The following is a 19,320-nucleotide window of genomic DNA, read 5'->3' as shown; positions in this document are numbered from 1 at the left end:
GTTTTTTGTTGACTTATGGGTGATATTCTGACAGGTGTGAGGTGATACCTCATTGTAGTTTCAGTTTGCATTTCTCTGATGATTAGTGACAATGAGCATCTTTTCGTGGGTCTTTTGGCCATCTCTACATCCTCTTTGGAAAAGTGTCTATTCAGGTCTTTTGCCCATTTAAATTGGAGAGTTTGTTTGGGTTTTTTTTGGCATTGACCTTTACAAGTTCTTTAGAAATATTGGATATTATCCCTTTATCAGATGTATCATTGGTGAATATGTTCTCCAATTTAGTAGGATGTCTTTTCATTCTGTTGATGGTTTCCCTCACTGTACAAAAGTTTTTAGTTTGATGTAGGCCCATTTGTTTATTTTTTCTTTTGTTTCCCTTGCCCAAGGAGACATATCAGAAAAAATAGTGTTACAAGAAACATCTGACATTTTGCTGCCTATGTTTTCTTCTAAAACTTTTATGGTTTTGAATCTTACATTTAAGTCTTTAATCCATTTTGAGTTCGTTCTTGCAGATAGTGTTGGAAGGTGGTAGCCTGATTTCATTTTTTTGCACATACCTGTCCAATTTTACCAACACTATTTATTGCATCTTTACCCCATTGTATGTCCTTGCCTCCTTTGTGGAGTGTTACTTGACCATAAAGCCATGGGTTTATTTCTGGGCTGTCTATTCTGTTCCGTTGAAATACTTCTATGCCAGTACCATGTTGTTTTGATTACCATGGCCTCATAGCCTAGTTGGACATCGCATAGTGTGATTCCTCCAACTTTGTTCTTTTTTCTCAAAATTGCTGTGGCTCTCTGGGGTCTTTTTTCCCCTCTTTTTTATTGAATTTATGGGGGTGACACTGGTTAACAAAATTACATCAGTTTCAGGTGCACAGTTCCACAGCACATCATCTGAATACTGAATTGTGTGTTCACCACTCCAATTCTCCTTCCATCACCATTCATTCCCCCAATATCCTCCTCCACCTTCCCCCACCCACCTCTCCTAGTAGGGCAGTGTCCTAGGGAGTAATCAGGGTGAGCCCAGAAGAGTTTATCAGGCCCAAATAGACCGAAATTTGGTCGTGTGAAGGGAGGACTCTGTACCCGTTGGGCATGTGAGGGGAAAAAGGGCCCTTGTCCTACAGTCACACAACTCAGTCTGTCTCAGATTCTACCAAGAGCCTAAACTCAACAGGACAGTGCCACTGGGAGTTAGGAGGGTGGAACTAGTGGACCTCTCATGAGGGGCCGGTGCCAGTCAGGTGCCAGGGGAAAAGTGGGAGGAGTGAACTCATCCCAGAGCCACACAACTCAGTCTGTCCCAAATTCTGCCCAGACATTGGCAGGGTGGGGCCACCAGGCACCAAAAGGATGGGAGCACCTGGAGCTCAGTGGGTGGAGCTAGAGGATCTCCCATGAAAGGGAGGTGCCAGTTTGGTTCATGGGGAAGTGAAGGGAATGGCCCCTGACCCAAAGCTGCATCACTCAGTCACTGACACCCCAAGTTTGCCCAGAGCTCTACACCCTGGCCCAGGCAGCTGACTTCTCAGCAGGGCTTGTGCTCCACAGGGTGGGATGACAGGGAGTCCTGAGGGTGAGGCTACTGCACTGCCCCAGGCTGATGCCATATGGAGGGGAGTTCTCAGCCCAACAAAGAGGGCATCTTTGGGGTGGGAGAGGGACTCAGTATAGGGACCATGACAGGTGTCCCCTCAGCCTTTTCCTTAGAGCCACAAACCTCAATTTCTCCTCACATGACTCCAGACCACTCTGCCCTCCCTCTGCCAGTGCCCAAGGTAAATGGAAGTGAACAAGATTTTGCATGTTGGCCCTTTAGGAGGGTTCCCATGTCTCTAGAAGACTCCTGTCTCTCCCTGGCAGACAGAATCCCTGCTGATTCTCATAGCTAGGTGTTATGTGGGCACTTCTGCCTGGTTCTTTTGCTCTGAGGTTACCTTTGCAGCTGAGCTATCCCTCTGGAACCTCAGCCACTGCCCATGGGAGTGGGGCCAGTCTTCTTGGGGTCTCTGACCTTCCTACCAGTTTCAATGTGGCTTCTTCTGTAAATCCTTGGTTATAAGATTTCCAATCAGCTAGTCTTCAGTTGATTATTCAGGTTGCTTGTTCTATATTTTAGTTGTAATTCCAGTTTGGTTCTGAGGAGGTGAGTGTAACAACTACCTAGCCCATTGCCATCTTGGATCAGATCAACATGAACTAAATTTTTAATGGCGATGTAAAACACTACTATTTCCTTAGCATTTCAAAATGATTAGTTTAGTAATCATTTATTAAATGATACAAAAGTCATTCACAAAAGACCATACATTGTATAATTCCATTTATAACAAATGTCCAGAATAGGCAAATCCACAAGAACAGAAAGTAGATTAGTGACTCCCAGGAACTGAGGGGAGGAAGCTGAGGGGAAGGGGGAATGACTGTTAGAGGGTATAGTAGATTTCAGAGATGGGCTAAAATATAACCCAAAGTCTACCCCCTCATCCCATCCCACAAACTATTCTTTAAGCCCTAGTTTTCTACTCTCTATCACCAACTCTAGTCTGTATTTGCAATATGCTATATAGACACCAACTTCATTCAGTTCTTAAGATATATTTAAAATATTTAAAATATCTGCACATAACTGAATTAAAGTTTTGGTTGCCTAACTCCTTCTTGGCTGTCAAATTTACAACTAGATAGATTTCACTCCAATGTTTACAAAACAAAACCAGAGAAGTTTTCTACAGTAACAAACTGAGTGCTAAATAATTGGCTTAACTCCTGCCTGTTCCCCTTTTCTTGCACCCTCCCCAAAATAGCTTCATGAAGCTTTTACTTCATGAAAAGCATGCCCAGGACCCATACAAAATTGTTTTGAGGGCAGAAACTTAAAAACACATAATTATTTTTTAAAACAACTAAATTCTGAGTCAGCACTTATGTACTTGTATTACTTTCAATCTGCTCCTATTCTGCCTAAATATGTCTGATTCTAAGTATTTTAATTCTCTAGGCTGGCAGAGCAGAAAGAAAACATGAATAAGCCCAAGCTATTCATAATCTAAAGTTCATCAATCTTCACTTTATTAAAAAGAAAAGAAGTACAGGGAGCACAGCCATACGTATCACTAAGCCTTACCATCAGACCCACAATGTCAAATCCTTTCCTGAGTAACTCTGAGAATCAACTGTAAAATAACTTGTAGTTCTATGGATACAGATCTTCCAACATGTAAACAAGTATAGAAAAGAAGCTATTAATGAAAATAAAAGGAAAGCCAGGCCCTATGTAGAGGAAAAAGGGTTGCTATGAGAGATGATGGATTGGGGGTATACAGATTTAACCAGGCAGAATAGGAGAAATAAGCAGAGTACAGTTGGGAGTAAAGAAGGGAGTTTTTCTAGAAGAAATGCCTAGGACTAAGAATAAAGCCAAAAGGACATATCATCTACCCTAAACAGTATTTAGACCTTTTACAATGGGTATGACAACTGCAAATCATTCAATTATGGATATATTAACCCTAAATGTTTTGGTAAAGAAAACAAAAAGGAAAAGAGATTTTCATCATAGAAATGCAAAAAGAAGTCCCCAGTGCTGGACATTTATAACCCAATTTATTTCTATGTCTGCTCTTAACACACGGTTAATATACAGAGAAATAATAAAGTAATGGGCTCCAGCTTTTACTTGGGCTATCTCCATCTGGCAACATAAAGGTTTTCATCTCTTAGGTCAGTGGTTTTCAAGCCATATCTAGGTTTTCAACTTGGGCACCGCTGAGAGGGGGATGAGGGGTAAGAAAAGACCATGAGCACAAGGTACCAGGCTGCTTACCCTCTCCGGCTCAGCCAGGGAAGTGCCCATTACACTGGTTTTTTAGTATATTCACAGAACTGTGCAAATATCACCACTATGTATTTGCAGAATGTTCTCAATGCCCCAAAAGAAAGCCTGTAGCCATTAGCAGTCATTCCACTTCTTGTACTGTCTCCTCCCCTCAGCCCTTGGAAAGCCACTAATCTACTTTCCCTTTCTATGGATTTATCTATTCTGGATATTTCTTACAAATGGAATCATGCAATATGTGGTTTTTATGACTGGGACTGGCTTCTTTCATGTAGCATGATGTTCTTACAGGTTATCTACATTTGAGATTCAACATGAACTCCTGCTTGGGAAAAGCATGACACATTTTATGTGACAAAAGCAAAAGTCCAATACTCTTGAGCTAAATAAATTGAGAACATGGAAGAGCAAAGCAAAACCAAACAATCAAACAATAAACAACACCTACCTAAACTCCCAAAAAGTTATAGCAGGGGTTGGAATTAAGTTTGAGTTTCTGATAATGCTCTCGTTTAGTATTTGAAAAAAATTAGTTAATTCTCATACAAAAATGGCACATTTTTATTTCCTCATCAATTTTCACATGGAGGGGGGAAAAAAACTACCACCAACAGTTGTAATCTTAAAGGCACTAAATTCACTGCCATAAACTTTATGCAATATTAAAAGAAAAGGTGAAAAGAAATTCACCCCACGGGAACTAGATATTATATTCAGGTTAGCAGAATGTAATTCTTTAGTTGGGATAGAGCAAAGAAAATGAATTAAGCCTATTTTCCCACCAAAACATTTGAAACATTATTATACATATTTGGTCAAATTTGCTGTAATGACGGTTCCTATTATTTCTCTGTTTTAAAGTGTTAAGAGTAATGACTTGGTAAAAAATGAAAAAGAAGATAACTGAAATTGGAACTCTGTTTCATGATTGGTATAAAATACCTTTTTTTTCTTTTTAAAGCAAATATCTATTCATATTATGATATGAAGATGAAATTGAAATGATCAGTCATCACCACTAAACTACCCTATATTTTAAATTATCCATGCATTTCTTGAAGGACTAAGTTTTTATTTATTGCTTTAAAAGAAAGGTGAACAAAAGATTTTGTAGACCTCACAAGATGAAACCAAGGTAACATATTGGCATAGAACTCTCTCTATACCTTATAAAGAGCCTTCAATCTCTTTTTTCCATTGAGGGCAGTGAGATTATGGATTCATACCTACGGGGCCAGTAAAGAGAAAGCTGCTCTTGCAAACCCAGGTCTTTTAACCATATGTCACTTGTGGAAAAATGAAACAAAGTTTTTAGTTTTGTAAAGGAAAAAACCCGTCATAGCCACTGACCAAAATACCTATGACTACATTTTGGATTTTCCCTTCATTTAAAATGAACTATTGCTAAGCTGCCCTGTGGCTGCTTCTTGCAAAATACATATTGAAATCAGCACAATCTACAAGTAGATCTCAATACCTAAAGAAGAGAGAGAAAAACTAAAATTGCTTGCTCTCCGATCATCCAGAGATCTACTGTTAAAGTGGAAGCATTTGTGAACATCGCCCAGATCCGCCCCTAGAAGACGTGGAGCCCCTGGTGATGCCCGCCCGGCGCCAGGCTGCAAGGACAAGGTCTGGCGTGTCCGATACAGGGTGGCCGACAGGTTCACAGGGCTCCGGAAGCTTGAGTGGCCCTGAGGCGGACCTGATTCCACCTTCCAGAACCTGATGAAAGACTGTGAGGCCAAGGTGAGGCCTGCAGCCTCCCACGAGGTCGAAGAAACCTGTGAAGGCCGCCCAGCTGACTGCGGGGAGAACGTGATCATGACTCAGAACTTGCCCTGCATGAAGGCGCTGGCGTCAGATGCCAACCAACATGTCAAGGCCACCACCCAAGGGGCTGGGGGAGCACGGAGTGGGACAGAAAGTGACTCTGGGAGGGAAGGGGGCTACTCCCATCTGCGCCTGTAGGAGACAAAGAGGGCTCCTGCTGCTTGTCATGGAGACCCCTCCCCCATCTACCTTCACCCCTCCCTTCCTTCCTCCCTCTCAGTGGTTTTGTGTGTCAACTGTGCTGTTTTTATTGCTTTTTGCCCCTTTTTCACTAGGAAAGGTCTAGACATTTTTTAAAAAGGGTTTGTAACTGGACTGATTTATATTTAATCCTTTTTACTGTAAAATAAAACAGATACATAAAACTATACACAACTAAAGCATAGCTTAATGAATTATTACAAGGTGATTCCCATCCATTCAGGAAGTTGAACACACCAGACTTTCCAGAATCCTCTTCCACACGCCGCCACCTTCCAGTCTTAAGTCCTCCCTACTTTCCATATTAACCATTATCCTCATTTTTACATGAGAATTCACATACCCTATGAAGACTGTTCCTAAAATTGTTGATTTTGGAAAACCAATGAAGGTGAGTCATTGTGAAAAACATTTCAGAACTAAACCTACACAGACAAGTGGGCATGTGAATACTAAAAATTATACTTCCCTTCATTATGCTGCTATTAAGTAACAGATAATAATGAAAATTGATTTGGATTTTAAGAAGCAATTAGTTCTTGACTTGCTTCCCACAAACTAATACAAATGAATGAATAAAATATTTAAAAAGTGTTGCTGAATTATAAAACCTACCCTGAGGGAAGTCTATCCATGTAACTCTCTACCAAAATCCTAAAAACTGCTGTGAAAGCTGGCATCAGATGATTTTTTTCTTGAGTTCTATTTTGCCAGCTGAGGTTAGGAGCATTTTAAATTATCCTCCATTTTATTCCTTGAGTGAGGGTAAACACAGACATCATATAGAGCAAAACTGAGTCTATCTTTGCTTGTGTTTGTGTGTGTGTGTGTGTGTGTGTGTATGCATGTGTATTATTCTACATCTCTGTTCATATCTCAAACTATCTTCTTCTTATCATATGTGCTGACACCTATCCACTACTATCTTCAAAAATATTGATAATAGGACATTAAGTTTTTTCCTCCTCAATAATGTGAATCACAAGGATCAATAAGGCCAAGGTGCAAAAAAATCTAGACTTCAGAAATGCTAATGCTCACAGTCTTACAGCCAAGTAGGTGCTTCAGTAAACTGTTTTACTATTTCAACTCAAAAAACTCTAAACACCAAAGATTTCACAAAGAAACAAAAAAAAAAAAACGGGGTACTATAATGATGTCAAATAAACTAAAGGCCAAAACACCCATTTACTATTCACTTAGCAATTTAAGCAAAACACCAAACTGCAAATAAACAAAACCATATTAATTTTAAATCTCCCCCCCAATTTTTTTTGTTTAATTCATAATTAGGATGACAGTATTATATAATTCCTTAAAATATATGCCTAACATTAGATCTTTAACTGTTACCTACAAATACGAATAAGTTATAGACTGAGGAAAACAGGGAAGTACAAAGAGGAAAATCAAGGTTGTATGAGAAATGACAGTCATTTGGCACATGAGTGGAAGAACTATTATTTAGATCTTGCATAAGTGCAGAAGCTATTGATGAGCAGTACCCTCAGGAGCAAGATTTACTTCTTAAATATAGAAGTCAGTAGTCCTAAATGGTATGTGCAAACTACTAAGGAGTACATTTCATTATCGTAGAACTTAAAGATATTCCAATAGTTTTTAAAAATTGCAAAACAACTTTTCAGTTTTGATTTAAGTTTCATTGATTTTAACAAGTTGAAATTCAAACATATTAAATTCTAAGGAGAGTATGAAATCATTAGGATAAGCTCAGAGCCTTTTTCAAGTTCTAATGGAAAAAATATGAAACTAAAAAAATGGTATTAACAGAATCATCAAGGTGTCAAAAAATAAGCAGGGTAATAAATCATGCAAAGTAAAATGGATTTAGTCCAAACCTTTCCTTAAAAGCTAATGAAATACTCTAAATGAACTCGACTTATTGGCAAAACAGGTGGGCATGCACTGAAAAACCACTTCTGGATGCTGAGGTTAGAGAAATCACAAAGATGCTGTGTTTTTAGCATATGGGTAAACATCTGAAGCCTCATCTGAAAAAGCAAGTCTGCCAAAAACAAACTACACTGACTCAATGTAGAGCTTTCCAAAAATGAATCAGCATTTTCTTATTTTTTATTTTTATAGTCTTACAGATACATTGATGCTAGCAGGGGCGGGCAGATGGGAACAACACAACTATTTCTAGCTTTTCTCTTTGTTCTTTTAGTTTTAGTTCATTTCTTCCCAATAACATATAGTTTGCTTAAAAAAAAAAAAAGATGTGATTTTACTTTAGACTTTAAAAAGAAAATCTTTTCTGTTTTTTTCAATAGAGAACTGTGATTTTTCAATAGTTTCTACAAACCCTGAAAATATTTGGTTTATTTCTCCACATATCAACCAATATCATCAAAAGTATGCTTGAAACTGTTGCTTTAAAAGTAGCATGCATTTGCTTTTAAAATACAATACAAATCTGTCTTAAGTGTTATTAACTTAATAAGCTATTTCCCATTGAGTTATTTTTTTCCTGTCCTTCTCTCCTCCCACCAAAATCTAAACAAAATGATCAGTAGAAACTAGTCCCGTCCAAAAATTTTGCAATGCTTCCACCCCTACAACTTGGTTGCTGGGAATACCTGATGTTGCTGGTCTTTCTGGTTATAAAATTTTGCAAATATCCCATACCGTCTCCCTGAGCTAACTGGGCTAACATGTCTCTCAGACCACCACCCCGCGCTGACCGGACCTTCAGTTCCAGATATGTGTATTGAACAGCGGGGAAGTCCTCCATTGCCTTTCTCCATTTCTCCCTTTCCTTATGTGGATCAGGCCGCTGTCTCGCATGCAGCCTTTGTCCGTTTACCTTTCTGTCCCCAATATCATGGACTCTGTGTTCTTCTACTTATGAACAGACTTCCCTACATCTTGTTCATAACTGAAATTTTGACCGTTCTCCTTCAACAAATCCTGATGTTTTCATGACAACACCGTCCCCTACCATCATCTCCACCACGGGCTGTGTAATCTTTCCTTCACAAATGCCAAGAAAAACACTGCGCACCATTTCCCCCTGAGCCTCAGCCTGGTCACCCACTAAAACCAATGTGCCTGTCAACTCCCCTTTGGCTGTACTTGACCAGACACAGTAATATCTGTCACTTCCAGAGACTGATGATCTTCTCAGGCCATCTTATCTCTATAGCCCTTCATGTCCCAATTGAATTATGGCCACACCTTAGGCCTTATCATAACTCAACACATCTTTCAGTCCCAAATCTATATCCTGGAGAAGCCTTTAACTGATTGAAACCTTCTGACTCTTCTTTCTACTTTGTAAATATGAATAAATCTATTCTTGTCCCCAGGCTCTTGTTCTCTAGCCCCTCAACCCCCTTTGGGATTTTTTCAGCATGTGGGTAGCCCAGATTCATCCCAATATTACTAACACCTTTGAATCCTTTACTCCCTTGGCCTTTCACTATACCTACCATCTTTTTTAATTCCAAAGCAGTAGAGCAATGACAGGATCACAGACTGCAAATCCCTGCCAATTAACCTCAGCTGCACTCTTGTGGTAGCGTAGCAATCAATTTACTCAATCCTTGGTGACTCATGCCTGCACCCAGTAGCAATTCCAAATGTTTTCCATTCTCCATCATATACAACCCTACCTAACCCTGTCAGCAACTGCAAAAACTCTTATAAATCATATGTGAAATTCATCATCCTCTCTCTCTCAAAGAGCTATCACATGTTCTGACATGCAAAACAGTTCTAATTTGAACTCAACTTAGGTATTTGCAACAGATAACACAGATGATTTTTTTGAAAATATCTAATTATAGCAGTTTTCACTGTGAAATTAAGTGAAATAACATAAAATGCAGAATTTTTAAAATAAATGATAATTCCAAAATCCAAATATGTAGTACACAGGTAATAAGAAAAAAGTCTGACTATTATCTTGATCCATAGGCTTAATCATTTAAAATATATTAGCCTTTTGTTGAAATTCTCCACATAGAGGTCCCCTCTCCATTATATTGTCTCTGTATCGCCAGTCCCCAGTAACATGCCTGGTATAAAATAGCATCCTCACCAAATATAATAGTCCAGCAAGCATATAGAAAACATCTGTTGCTTATGTGCTAAATTGCGTGCATATTTTCCTAATGAAGTTAAATAAAAAATCCATGCCACTAACTTTGAACAAGATCCTTTCCAGCTTTACTATTCTATAATTAGTATTTATAACAGCAGATATGAGCTCATTTAGTTTTTACAGACCAGAATTAACCAAGCATAGTAAGAAAAGAGTCCTCAAGAAATTAAAAATACAACTGAGGCCAAAGCACCTCATACATACACACACACACACACACACACACTCTCTCTCTCTCTCTCTCTCTCTCTCACACACACACACACACACATACACAACACACACACACACACAATAATACAAGATAACACAGACTCAAATATTAACTGGAGAAGTAGAGGCTATTGGTAGAAATCACAGAATGACATGTTTTGGTAAGGAGAAACTAGAGGAGGTGAGAAAGATTTCACATGCAAAGTAGGAGTTGAGCTGTTGTTGTGAAAAGGTGGAATTTGAATGAATAGGGAAGGTGGCAGGCATTAAATATATTTCATGTCATGTTGTATTTTAAACTGTTTTTGAGATTAATGAATGAATTCTTAAATGTACCAATTTGGATTATAGAATCATCAAGGATAATAAGAGTATAAATATTATTTCTGAGAGAGAGAAAAATTCTACTTCATTTTTATATATAAATGTTTTATTATCAATTTCATAACATACTTTCATAAATTACGATAGCTAATTCATAGGCCATTAGTCAGTCTTCCTACATCTAAAATAAACATTTTCATAGATAATAAGCTAATATCTTTCAAGAACTACTTCTGGAGCTTAAGGTTTTAAATAAGGTTTAAAAGCTTAAAAAAGCTTTTAACATAGAAACGTTGAGATTCAGCTAAAAAAGGAAATTGAAGGGGAAAGAAATCAAGTCAGTAATGTGACTAGAGCATTTTCCTAATGACAAATGGAGATGTCCTATGAGAAATACAAACATGAAGATCTGTATAGAAAGGTCTAGTCCATTTAATACTCAAGTGGTGTTTATTAGCATTGTATTAAAAATGTTACATCTGAATTCATTTTCTAAGGCAGACATCAAATGAGTTTAGGGAAGGTTGGATAAAATTTTGATGGATGCACCACATAAATAAAGCTCACTTAAAAGAAAAGCTGTTACATCAAGTAAGTCATTACCATTAAATTCAAGCCTATGCCTTTCAAAGTCATTTTATCAAAAGTTGTGGGGCCAAATGCAGAAAATAAGCAGTCATCAGAGGTGGTTAATGAGTAGGTTGCTGACTGAGTTCACTAGGAAAACTTCAGAATGGGGAAAGGGAGCTCCCAAAGCATGGCTGCAGAGAGGGAGCCGACCTTGCACAACGTGGGTAGGCAGGAATCTTAGACATGACCGCAACGACTCTGGGAAGACTGTATAACAAGAAGAGTTTTAGGTAATTTACCAATGATAGTTGGAGAGTGAGATTAATTAGCGTATCAGTGATGCTCAAGCATGTCCCCACTGCCCAATGACCGACGCAGAAGAGATGTAGACTTCAAGTTCTGCAAGATCATTACAGAGTATTCTTTTTAAAACCAAGAAAAATAGTAATTTTATACATCTTTGAATATGTAGTCATTTTTATACATCTTTAATATACAGTGGTACCTTGGTATGCATTAACTCATTCCGGAACTTGCAACAAGTGCCAAAACCAACAAGTACTGAGCACGTGACGAGCAGTTGAGGCACTTTCTCTTCCAGGATGGTGTCGTGACTCATACAAGTCCTAGCAAGTGTGACGAGTCCCGAGAAAGCCCCCAGTGCTGAACCATTTTTTTCTCATCAAAATACGATGAGTAAAGAGTCTGACAAGTTCTGAAGCTGACGAGTACCGAGGTATGACTGAAAACTTACTCTACAATTTTTCCCATTTTGACATTAGCTCTTTATACAGATTTCTAAATTTCTGGCTATGCTCATGTAAATAGTAATGTTATATTTTCCCCCAATACAAATTCTTTACAATGGTCCACAGGGTTCTGAATAATCTGATACCAGCCTTTCTTTTTTATCCCATCTCCTGCTACTCTGCCTTTTGTGAGTGAAAGTTCACTCTTTGTGAGATTCACTTCAGTATCCTTCAGACCCCGGGTCATTTCCACCTCCGTCCCACCCCCAGGGCCAGCTTCATGGACGTGAGACCTGTGGAGTTGCACACGGTCCCGCACTCAGAAGAACTCTGAATTGGGCTTAATGCTCTGCGTTTGCTATCTTGAAAATCGCAATAATGCTTAAACAAGGGCCCCACGTTTCCATCTTGTTCTGGTCACTTTGCAGTGGAGAGCCAGTGCCACCTACTACATTCCCTCTTGTTGAATATGCTCTACTCCCTCCTGTGCCCCAGTCATGCCAACCTCTTTTCTACCTTCAGAGCCCCCAGTGTGCTGTCTCTTCCCTCTGCCAGTCCTTTACACAGAGGATTCTTTTTCATCTTTCAATCTCAACTCAGTATTAACCTCTCAGAAAGATTTTTCCCTGATTTATTTATCTAAAGTGCCTCCTCTAACCTTCTATCTCATTATCCATTTATTTACTTAATGGCACTTACTACAATCTGTAATGATCTCATTAGTTTCCTCGTTCATCTTCAAAGATCCCCTCCTGCTAAATGGAAAGTAGCAGGAAAGTCAGTAATCTTCTCTATTGTTTTAAAGACTTATTGATTTATTTATTTTTAAAGAGGGGAAGGGAGGGAGAAAGGGAGAGAAACATCCCTGTGTGGTTGCCTCTCGTGGGCCCCCCCACTGGGGAACCAGCCGGCAGCCCAGGCATGTACCCTGACTGGGAATCCAATCAGGGACCCTTTGGTTCGCAGACCGGCACTCAATCACTGAGCCACACCAGCCAGGGCATCTTCTCTATTTTGATAGCTCACCGATGAATTAATTATCAGAGCTGGGAACAGTGTCTGACACATGGTTAGTACTCAATATTTTTTTGTTGAGTGAATAAATATGTTAATCATAATAACAAATGATGCATCACACATTTTCTTGGGAGAACTCTTTTACGAGTTGAAGATATTGTGCACTATGGATATGTTGTCTATTATAGTTCTGCAAGATTGTCTAGAGGTTTCCTCTCCACATGTAGGGTACCTATTTATTAGAGAAGATAGCTAACAATGTGAGTGAGATGTATATGTTATAAATATTGCTCCCTTTCTGTCAATTTTTGATCTAAAAAGTAACTGAATTCTCTAAACCAAAGAAAAGGTATAGCTCTATGAATAAATTTTGGTTCACTATTTGGAAGGAAGTTAAAAAATAGTTGTTGACAGAAAATGAAGAAAGGGTAGATTTAGATTAAAGAACCAGTAAGAATTACCAATATCCAGTGCTAGTGAGGCTGTAGTAAAATCAGGACATTAAAAAATGTGATAATAGTATCACATAAACCTCTTTTAGAAAATAACTTGGCATGAAGTATTCTGGCCATGAAAATACTCATACCCTTTGACCCTGGCCATCCACTTCTAGTGCTTTATTCTAGGGAAATGTAACTTATGTAAAATATGTAAAGAGCTATCTTCACAGAGATATTTATTTATGAATGTTGTTTATTATATCAATATTGAAAATAAGGTAAATATCCAAATTTAAGGAAACGGTTCAATAAATTAGAATGATTCGCTCAATGAAATAGTCTGTAACAAGGAAAAATTATGCTGTGTGACAACAGAGGGGGAACCTTATACAACATGTTCATGGAAAACAGTAGGATCAAAGCTACATAAATATAATAATAAATAAAATCAGAGACATGGAAAAATATCGCAAGGTAGCTTACTCTCTTCATTTTCAACATTTTTGTTAATGTCAATATACAATTGTGAAAACACATTTTGAATTATGTCTAAAAGAAACATGATTTCCCATCACATAATATTATTTTCAATGTAGGTCAGTATGAGCTTTTAAAAGAGTTTGCTCCCAAGAAAGTTGTTTAAAATAAAAAACAGAGGTAAATAAAACTTAATTTTTCTGAAAAAAGTATAATGATTCTGTTAATGAATACAACATAGATCAATTTACTTAAAAGAAAACAAAACAACGAAAGATATCTTTAAGCAATCTTAAAAGTGATTTTTCCCCAAAACATTGTCTAAACCGAGTAATTTTAGATGCTAGTTAATTCAAAAGCAATACATTAAAACAAACAAACAAACAATGGCTCAGTACTCACAGGTATGCAATATTCCACCATTGGATAATGTAATTTGTGACCTTTTGCTGTTCGACCCGAAAAAAAGCAACTCTGGCAGACATCGTAGTTAAAATGCTTTAGGCTTCTATACCTAGAGAAAAGAAAAGAAAATTCATTGGCTTGCATGCCTCTATTTAGTCCAAATCAATCATTTATGGAAGGAATTTCATTCATCCAAATACCCCCAAAAAGTGTACTGGCCACAAATGTGGAATTTGCTTAGTGACAATGCACATTGTCCTTCATTTACACAATCTTATTTAGAGGAGTGAAACTCTAGGTTTTAAGTTTCTATGGATCAGAATGGAAAACATCTCCCAGATCCTCCATCTGCCAGAATGGCAGGTGGTAACTAAGAACATAAATATGTTTATATCAATAGAACAAAATAAAAGAACAGCACTAACAGAAGTTTTGAAAATGAAACAAAATGTAAAGGTTATATGAGGTTAATATTGTAAACCATTAAGTGCTGAGCAGTTTCTAAAATGACCTGCAAAAATCACTTTCAAATTGATGTCAAGAAAATCAATAGGCACCTATCTACTAGAGATCCAGCTTATCTTGGCAGGGAAGCAAACTGGTTTGAAACATTCCCCTATGCTAACATTTCTTGACCTATCAGCATGGCTTGACAAATATGACTGACATCTCGTCTTCTGAACGGAGTTTTGTTTCTTTCTGAACACTCTGTGGCAGAAAGCCACTCTCCCTTCCTTCATTGGTACCAGACCCTTGTACTATTAGTGGACAGCGCACCCTGCTAAAAACATGTTTTTCAGTCTCTCTTGCTGATGGTAGTGACCAGTGTGAGACAAGTCAAAATCACTGTGTGGGATTACTAGTTGGGATTTCAAGGGACTGACTCAGCTGGGAAGATGCATGGCCCCTCTCCCTCCTTCCTGGAAAATGAACCTGACTTCAAGAAAAGCCATTCTGTTAGCCGGAGGTGACCTTGAAGATGGAAGCCACACACTAAGAATGACAGAGCATCAAGCTGCAGCTATGAAAAGGGGGATGTCGGCCACAGGGTACAAACTTCCAGCACTAAGAGGAATAAATTCAAGAAATCTAAAGGTGGACCATAGTGATTACAGTTAATAATACTGTATGATATACTTGAAAGTTGCTAACTGAGCAGATTTTATATATTCTCACCACAAAAAACAAAAGAAATGGTAATTATATGACATGATGCAGGTGTTCCCTCACACCAGGCAGGTAATCATTTGGCAGGAAGTGTATCCAATCAACATGTTATACACTTCAAAGTTATGTAATATTAAATGTCAACTTTATTTCAATAAAACTGGGGGGGGGACACAGGAGCCCCAGATGATTGGGAAGCCATGACTGAACCTTAGATTCCTAGGACTTTTTTTTTCACATAAAAAACTAAATTTCTAACTTATTCATGCTTCTATTAAGCAGCTGTATGTAATCCTAACTGAAACAATTCCCAGTTTGTAAAACATTTTGCAAATCCAAAATTTCATTAAGATTTAATTTCGAAGTAATTACAGAAAACTCCAGCACCATTTATACAAGTTCAGAGAAAAAAATAAACAAATAGTACTACTGCACAATGCCCATACTCCTCCATCTTTATTTCTGGAACTGGCTTTTCCTTGTTCCTTACAGCTCAGAGAAAGAGACAACCCTTTACCTAAAAGCTACTCAGACCCATTCTATCTGGGCCCTATTTCATTACTGGAGTTGTTCTTAAAATATTCCTTCTATTGATAATCTTTGTGCAATCATTAGGGTGATTAGTTTGAAGAAAACTTTGCTTGGTTTCATCCCTAAACCAGATATCACAGATATCTACTCTATACGTTTCTTCTCTGTTCAGAAATTAAAAATTTTTAATGGACTACATTCTCACAATAGGAAACCTGGAAAACATATATATTTATATGCCAGTATAAGGAAGATAAATACATCATTGACCAGCTTACCATTTCCAATATATTGATATATTTTCTTCAAATTATGGCTAGACTCCTTGAACAAGCTGTCTGCCCATACTAACCTACTTATTTTCCTGAGCCTGATTCATGCCTTCCATCCTTTATCATGACAGGGGAAGAGTGCTTTCTAAAATTACCAATGACTTCTCGTGAATCAAAGGTCTGCTCTCACACTTGAAGCTTCAAATCTCTCTGCAGGACTTAACATCTCTGCCATCTTTCTAAAGCCTTCTTTCTGATTTCTACAACACTATGATTCTTTTCTTCTCTTAAGAATCCTGATCACCTTTCTCTCTCTTTTATAACCCTTTTATCAATCTTGCCTTCTACTGAGCATCATCCTTGTTCAGGCTTTTCAATAAACAATGCCATAGCACTTATAGGCTGAGCTACTCTTCCACTAATGTGTATTAGTTATTGATATTATTTTAAAAAGCTAACATTTATTGGATGCCTGCTCTTTTTGTGATAGATACTTTCCTAGTCCCTTTTCATGTATTAACTGTTTCTGGGAGGAAATGCTCGCCTGATTTGAAGTAGAAGCCACTCAGATTCACGGAGGCCAAGTAACTTATCCAAAGCCAGTCAAACAGCAGATTCAGGATTCAAACCTAAGCAGCCAGACTCCAAAGCCAGGTCTCAATACACTGCCTCCTGCACGTCCCGCTGTAACTTTGATCCCTGGCCACCTACCTGTCAACTCCGCATCTTTACATATAAATACATTTTATAGCTGCATATAAATTTTACATTAAACACCAGAAATTCAACATTTAACATAGGTCACCTTTTGTGACTGCATAGTCATGATTCTTATGAAATATTTCAAGTTTCTTCAAAAGCTGAGAGTATGAGGTATGTCCAGAAAGTATGCAGCCATGTGGTATGCAAAATAGAGATATTTATTGAAGAAGATACAAGGTACAAGAAACATTGCACATAGGACAACGATGCCTCAGTCCCCTTCAAAATAGGCACCTCCAGACCTCACACAGTTCTCCCAGTCGCCATCAGCTGCCCCGTCACATTTTCCTGAATTTCATCGACAGTCTGAAATCTCTTCCCTTTCAAAGATGATTTTCATTTTAGGAAAAGCCAGAAGTCAGAAGGCACCAAATCTGGACTGTAGGGGGGTTGAGTCACCTGGGTGATTGGATGTTTTGCCAAAAAACTGCATGAGACATGATGCATGAGCAGGTGTATTGTCGTGATGAACCTGCCAATTACCAGCTGCCCATAGCTGTGGCCTTCTGAATCTTTTGAATAAGTTTCCATGGAAGAATGTTCAAGCTTAATGCAAAATCTGATGCAGATTCATTGCTCTACTTGCTCAGTTATTTTGAATGCACCAGCCACACAGTCACATGCTCACTCAGCGGGGCCTACTGCCCCCATTGACTAGTACAGTGAAGTTGTCATTGCTCTCATGTGCAGTGTGCAGTCCAGTCCACTCTCCTTGGCTTCCAGGTTACATCAAAGTCATGCAAATGGTTCTCGTTATATTAACGATGACTGGACTTTTTCCGGACAGACCTCATATAACAACAGTAAACGTCCTTGTACCCATATCTCAGCTCTGTTCAATCTTAATGCTATGCTACAGTTGTTTTGTGTTTTTTTCAATTTAAGAAATAAAGCATTAAAGGTACAGTCCTTCACTTGCCATATCCACAGCCTCTCTGAAATCTGGTCCCTTCACACATCGCCGGGTGGCAGGTTTTATATAAGCCAGTCTTCCCAAGTCAGTTCATCTTGATGTTTCCTGCGGTTTCCATTACTTTTTATATACAGCATGCTATTTTTGGTCTAATAATCAATGAGCTAAATCAATTGTTCTGTTCAGTATTATTTAATTTCTTCTTAATGTCAAATCTCACCTCTTGTAAAAATCTAACCTGCTTTTTAAAAAGTACTATATTGACTAAGAGCGTGAACTCCAGAGTCAAAAAGATCCTGTTTGAATCTCAGTTTTGTCTGCACTTATTTGATAGCTGGCCTCGAGCAAGTTGCCTAATCTCTAAATCTTACTTCTTTCCTGTGTAAAGTAGAGCTAATCCTACCAATCTTACAGGGTTGTTGTGGAGAGTAAATGAAATAACAAATGCAACGTGTTTCACCACAGGGCCTGGTATACAGTGAGCACTGGATAAACAGCAGTGAATGTTGGTTCTTAGGGTCATATCTCATTTGGTTTCTCCTCCCGCTGCTATTCTGAGCTTGCTACATTCCAGTTATTCCTTTGCTCTCTGTCCCTCTCTGTTTACCACATGCTTCAAACTGAGGCTGCCCAAGAAACCTGCTGCATCGAAACTGCACCTTTTCTGTCTACTTCCTCCCAATGTTTGCCCTCTCACTGCCACTGGGGCATCTGTGATCCCGGCTCTGAGGCTCACGCTGGTTCTGCCTCACACTGACCCGCTGCCTTTCTCCATCACTTAGACTGTAGAGCCGCACTGGGACCAAGGCGCTCTGAACCTGTAACGCTTGAGACTGGCTCTCCCGCATCCCATGATGGAAGAACAGGAAATTTACATTCAGTTTCCTAGTCTGCCATCCAGGGAAAATGCAACAATGCTCTTCATAAACTCTGCTGGTAAAGTCAGGCAAATGAAAACAAATTTTGTTTAGCTCAGGATACTGGTACAAATACCATGTGCCATAAAACCAATCCTAGCCACCTGGATGAACGCTATCCATAAATTCACCATCTTATTTAGTTCCTCTTCAGGTACAAATGAAAGGCACATACAAAGCCTTGAGTTCCACTGCTGAGAATAGGTGTGTGTTTTTTCACAACTGATTTCCAAAGGAAACTCGGGTTATTTTCTAGATTCCTCCCAGAAGAGAAACAAGTATGTTTTAATACATGTTTACCTTAACATGGAGGGGAATGACCATCACAGCCAAAACGCTTCTTCCTGGGGCCACCAGAGAGCCTGCACTCCCTGCCCTGGGGCCGCAAACTGATGCGGCTGACACACTGATTGCATTCAGGTGTGGTGGTTTAGCGCCTTGTGTGAAAGTAAGTCGGGATAATCTACTTCACACCAAACTTGGCAGAAGTAAAACAAAGTAACTCGATTACATGGCAGCTATTATTTAAATTTTGCTCTTTACATGCCAG

The 19,320-nt window shown here is 38.6% G+C and overlaps 1 protein-coding gene across 6 annotated transcripts in view; it reads right to left on the bottom strand.

Moving 5' to 3' along the window:
- The window catches only part of UTRN (utrophin), a 444,878-nt gene that overhangs the window by 31,464 nt on the left and 394,094 nt on the right, over positions 1-19,320 (bottom strand). For all 6 annotated transcript variants that reach the window (XM_054570070.1, XM_054570072.1, XM_054570071.1 and 3 more), the window contains one exon: positions 14,206-14,317. In XM_054570070.1, coding sequence (XP_054426045.1) covers positions 14,206-14,317 — 112 coding nt within the window. The remainder of the gene's footprint in view (positions 1-14,205; positions 14,318-19,320) is intronic.

Source organism: Pteronotus mesoamericanus, unplaced genomic scaffold, assembly GCF_021234165.1.
Source record: "Pteronotus mesoamericanus isolate MK-2021 breed Mesoamerican mustached bat unplaced genomic scaffold, CSHL_Meso_final contig_20, whole genome shotgun sequence".
In the NCBI taxonomy this organism is placed as follows: domain Eukaryota; kingdom Metazoa; phylum Chordata; class Mammalia; order Chiroptera; family Mormoopidae; genus Pteronotus; species Pteronotus mesoamericanus.
Note: the sequence above shows the minus strand (reverse complement) of the source record. Positions and strands in the feature narration are given on the sequence as shown.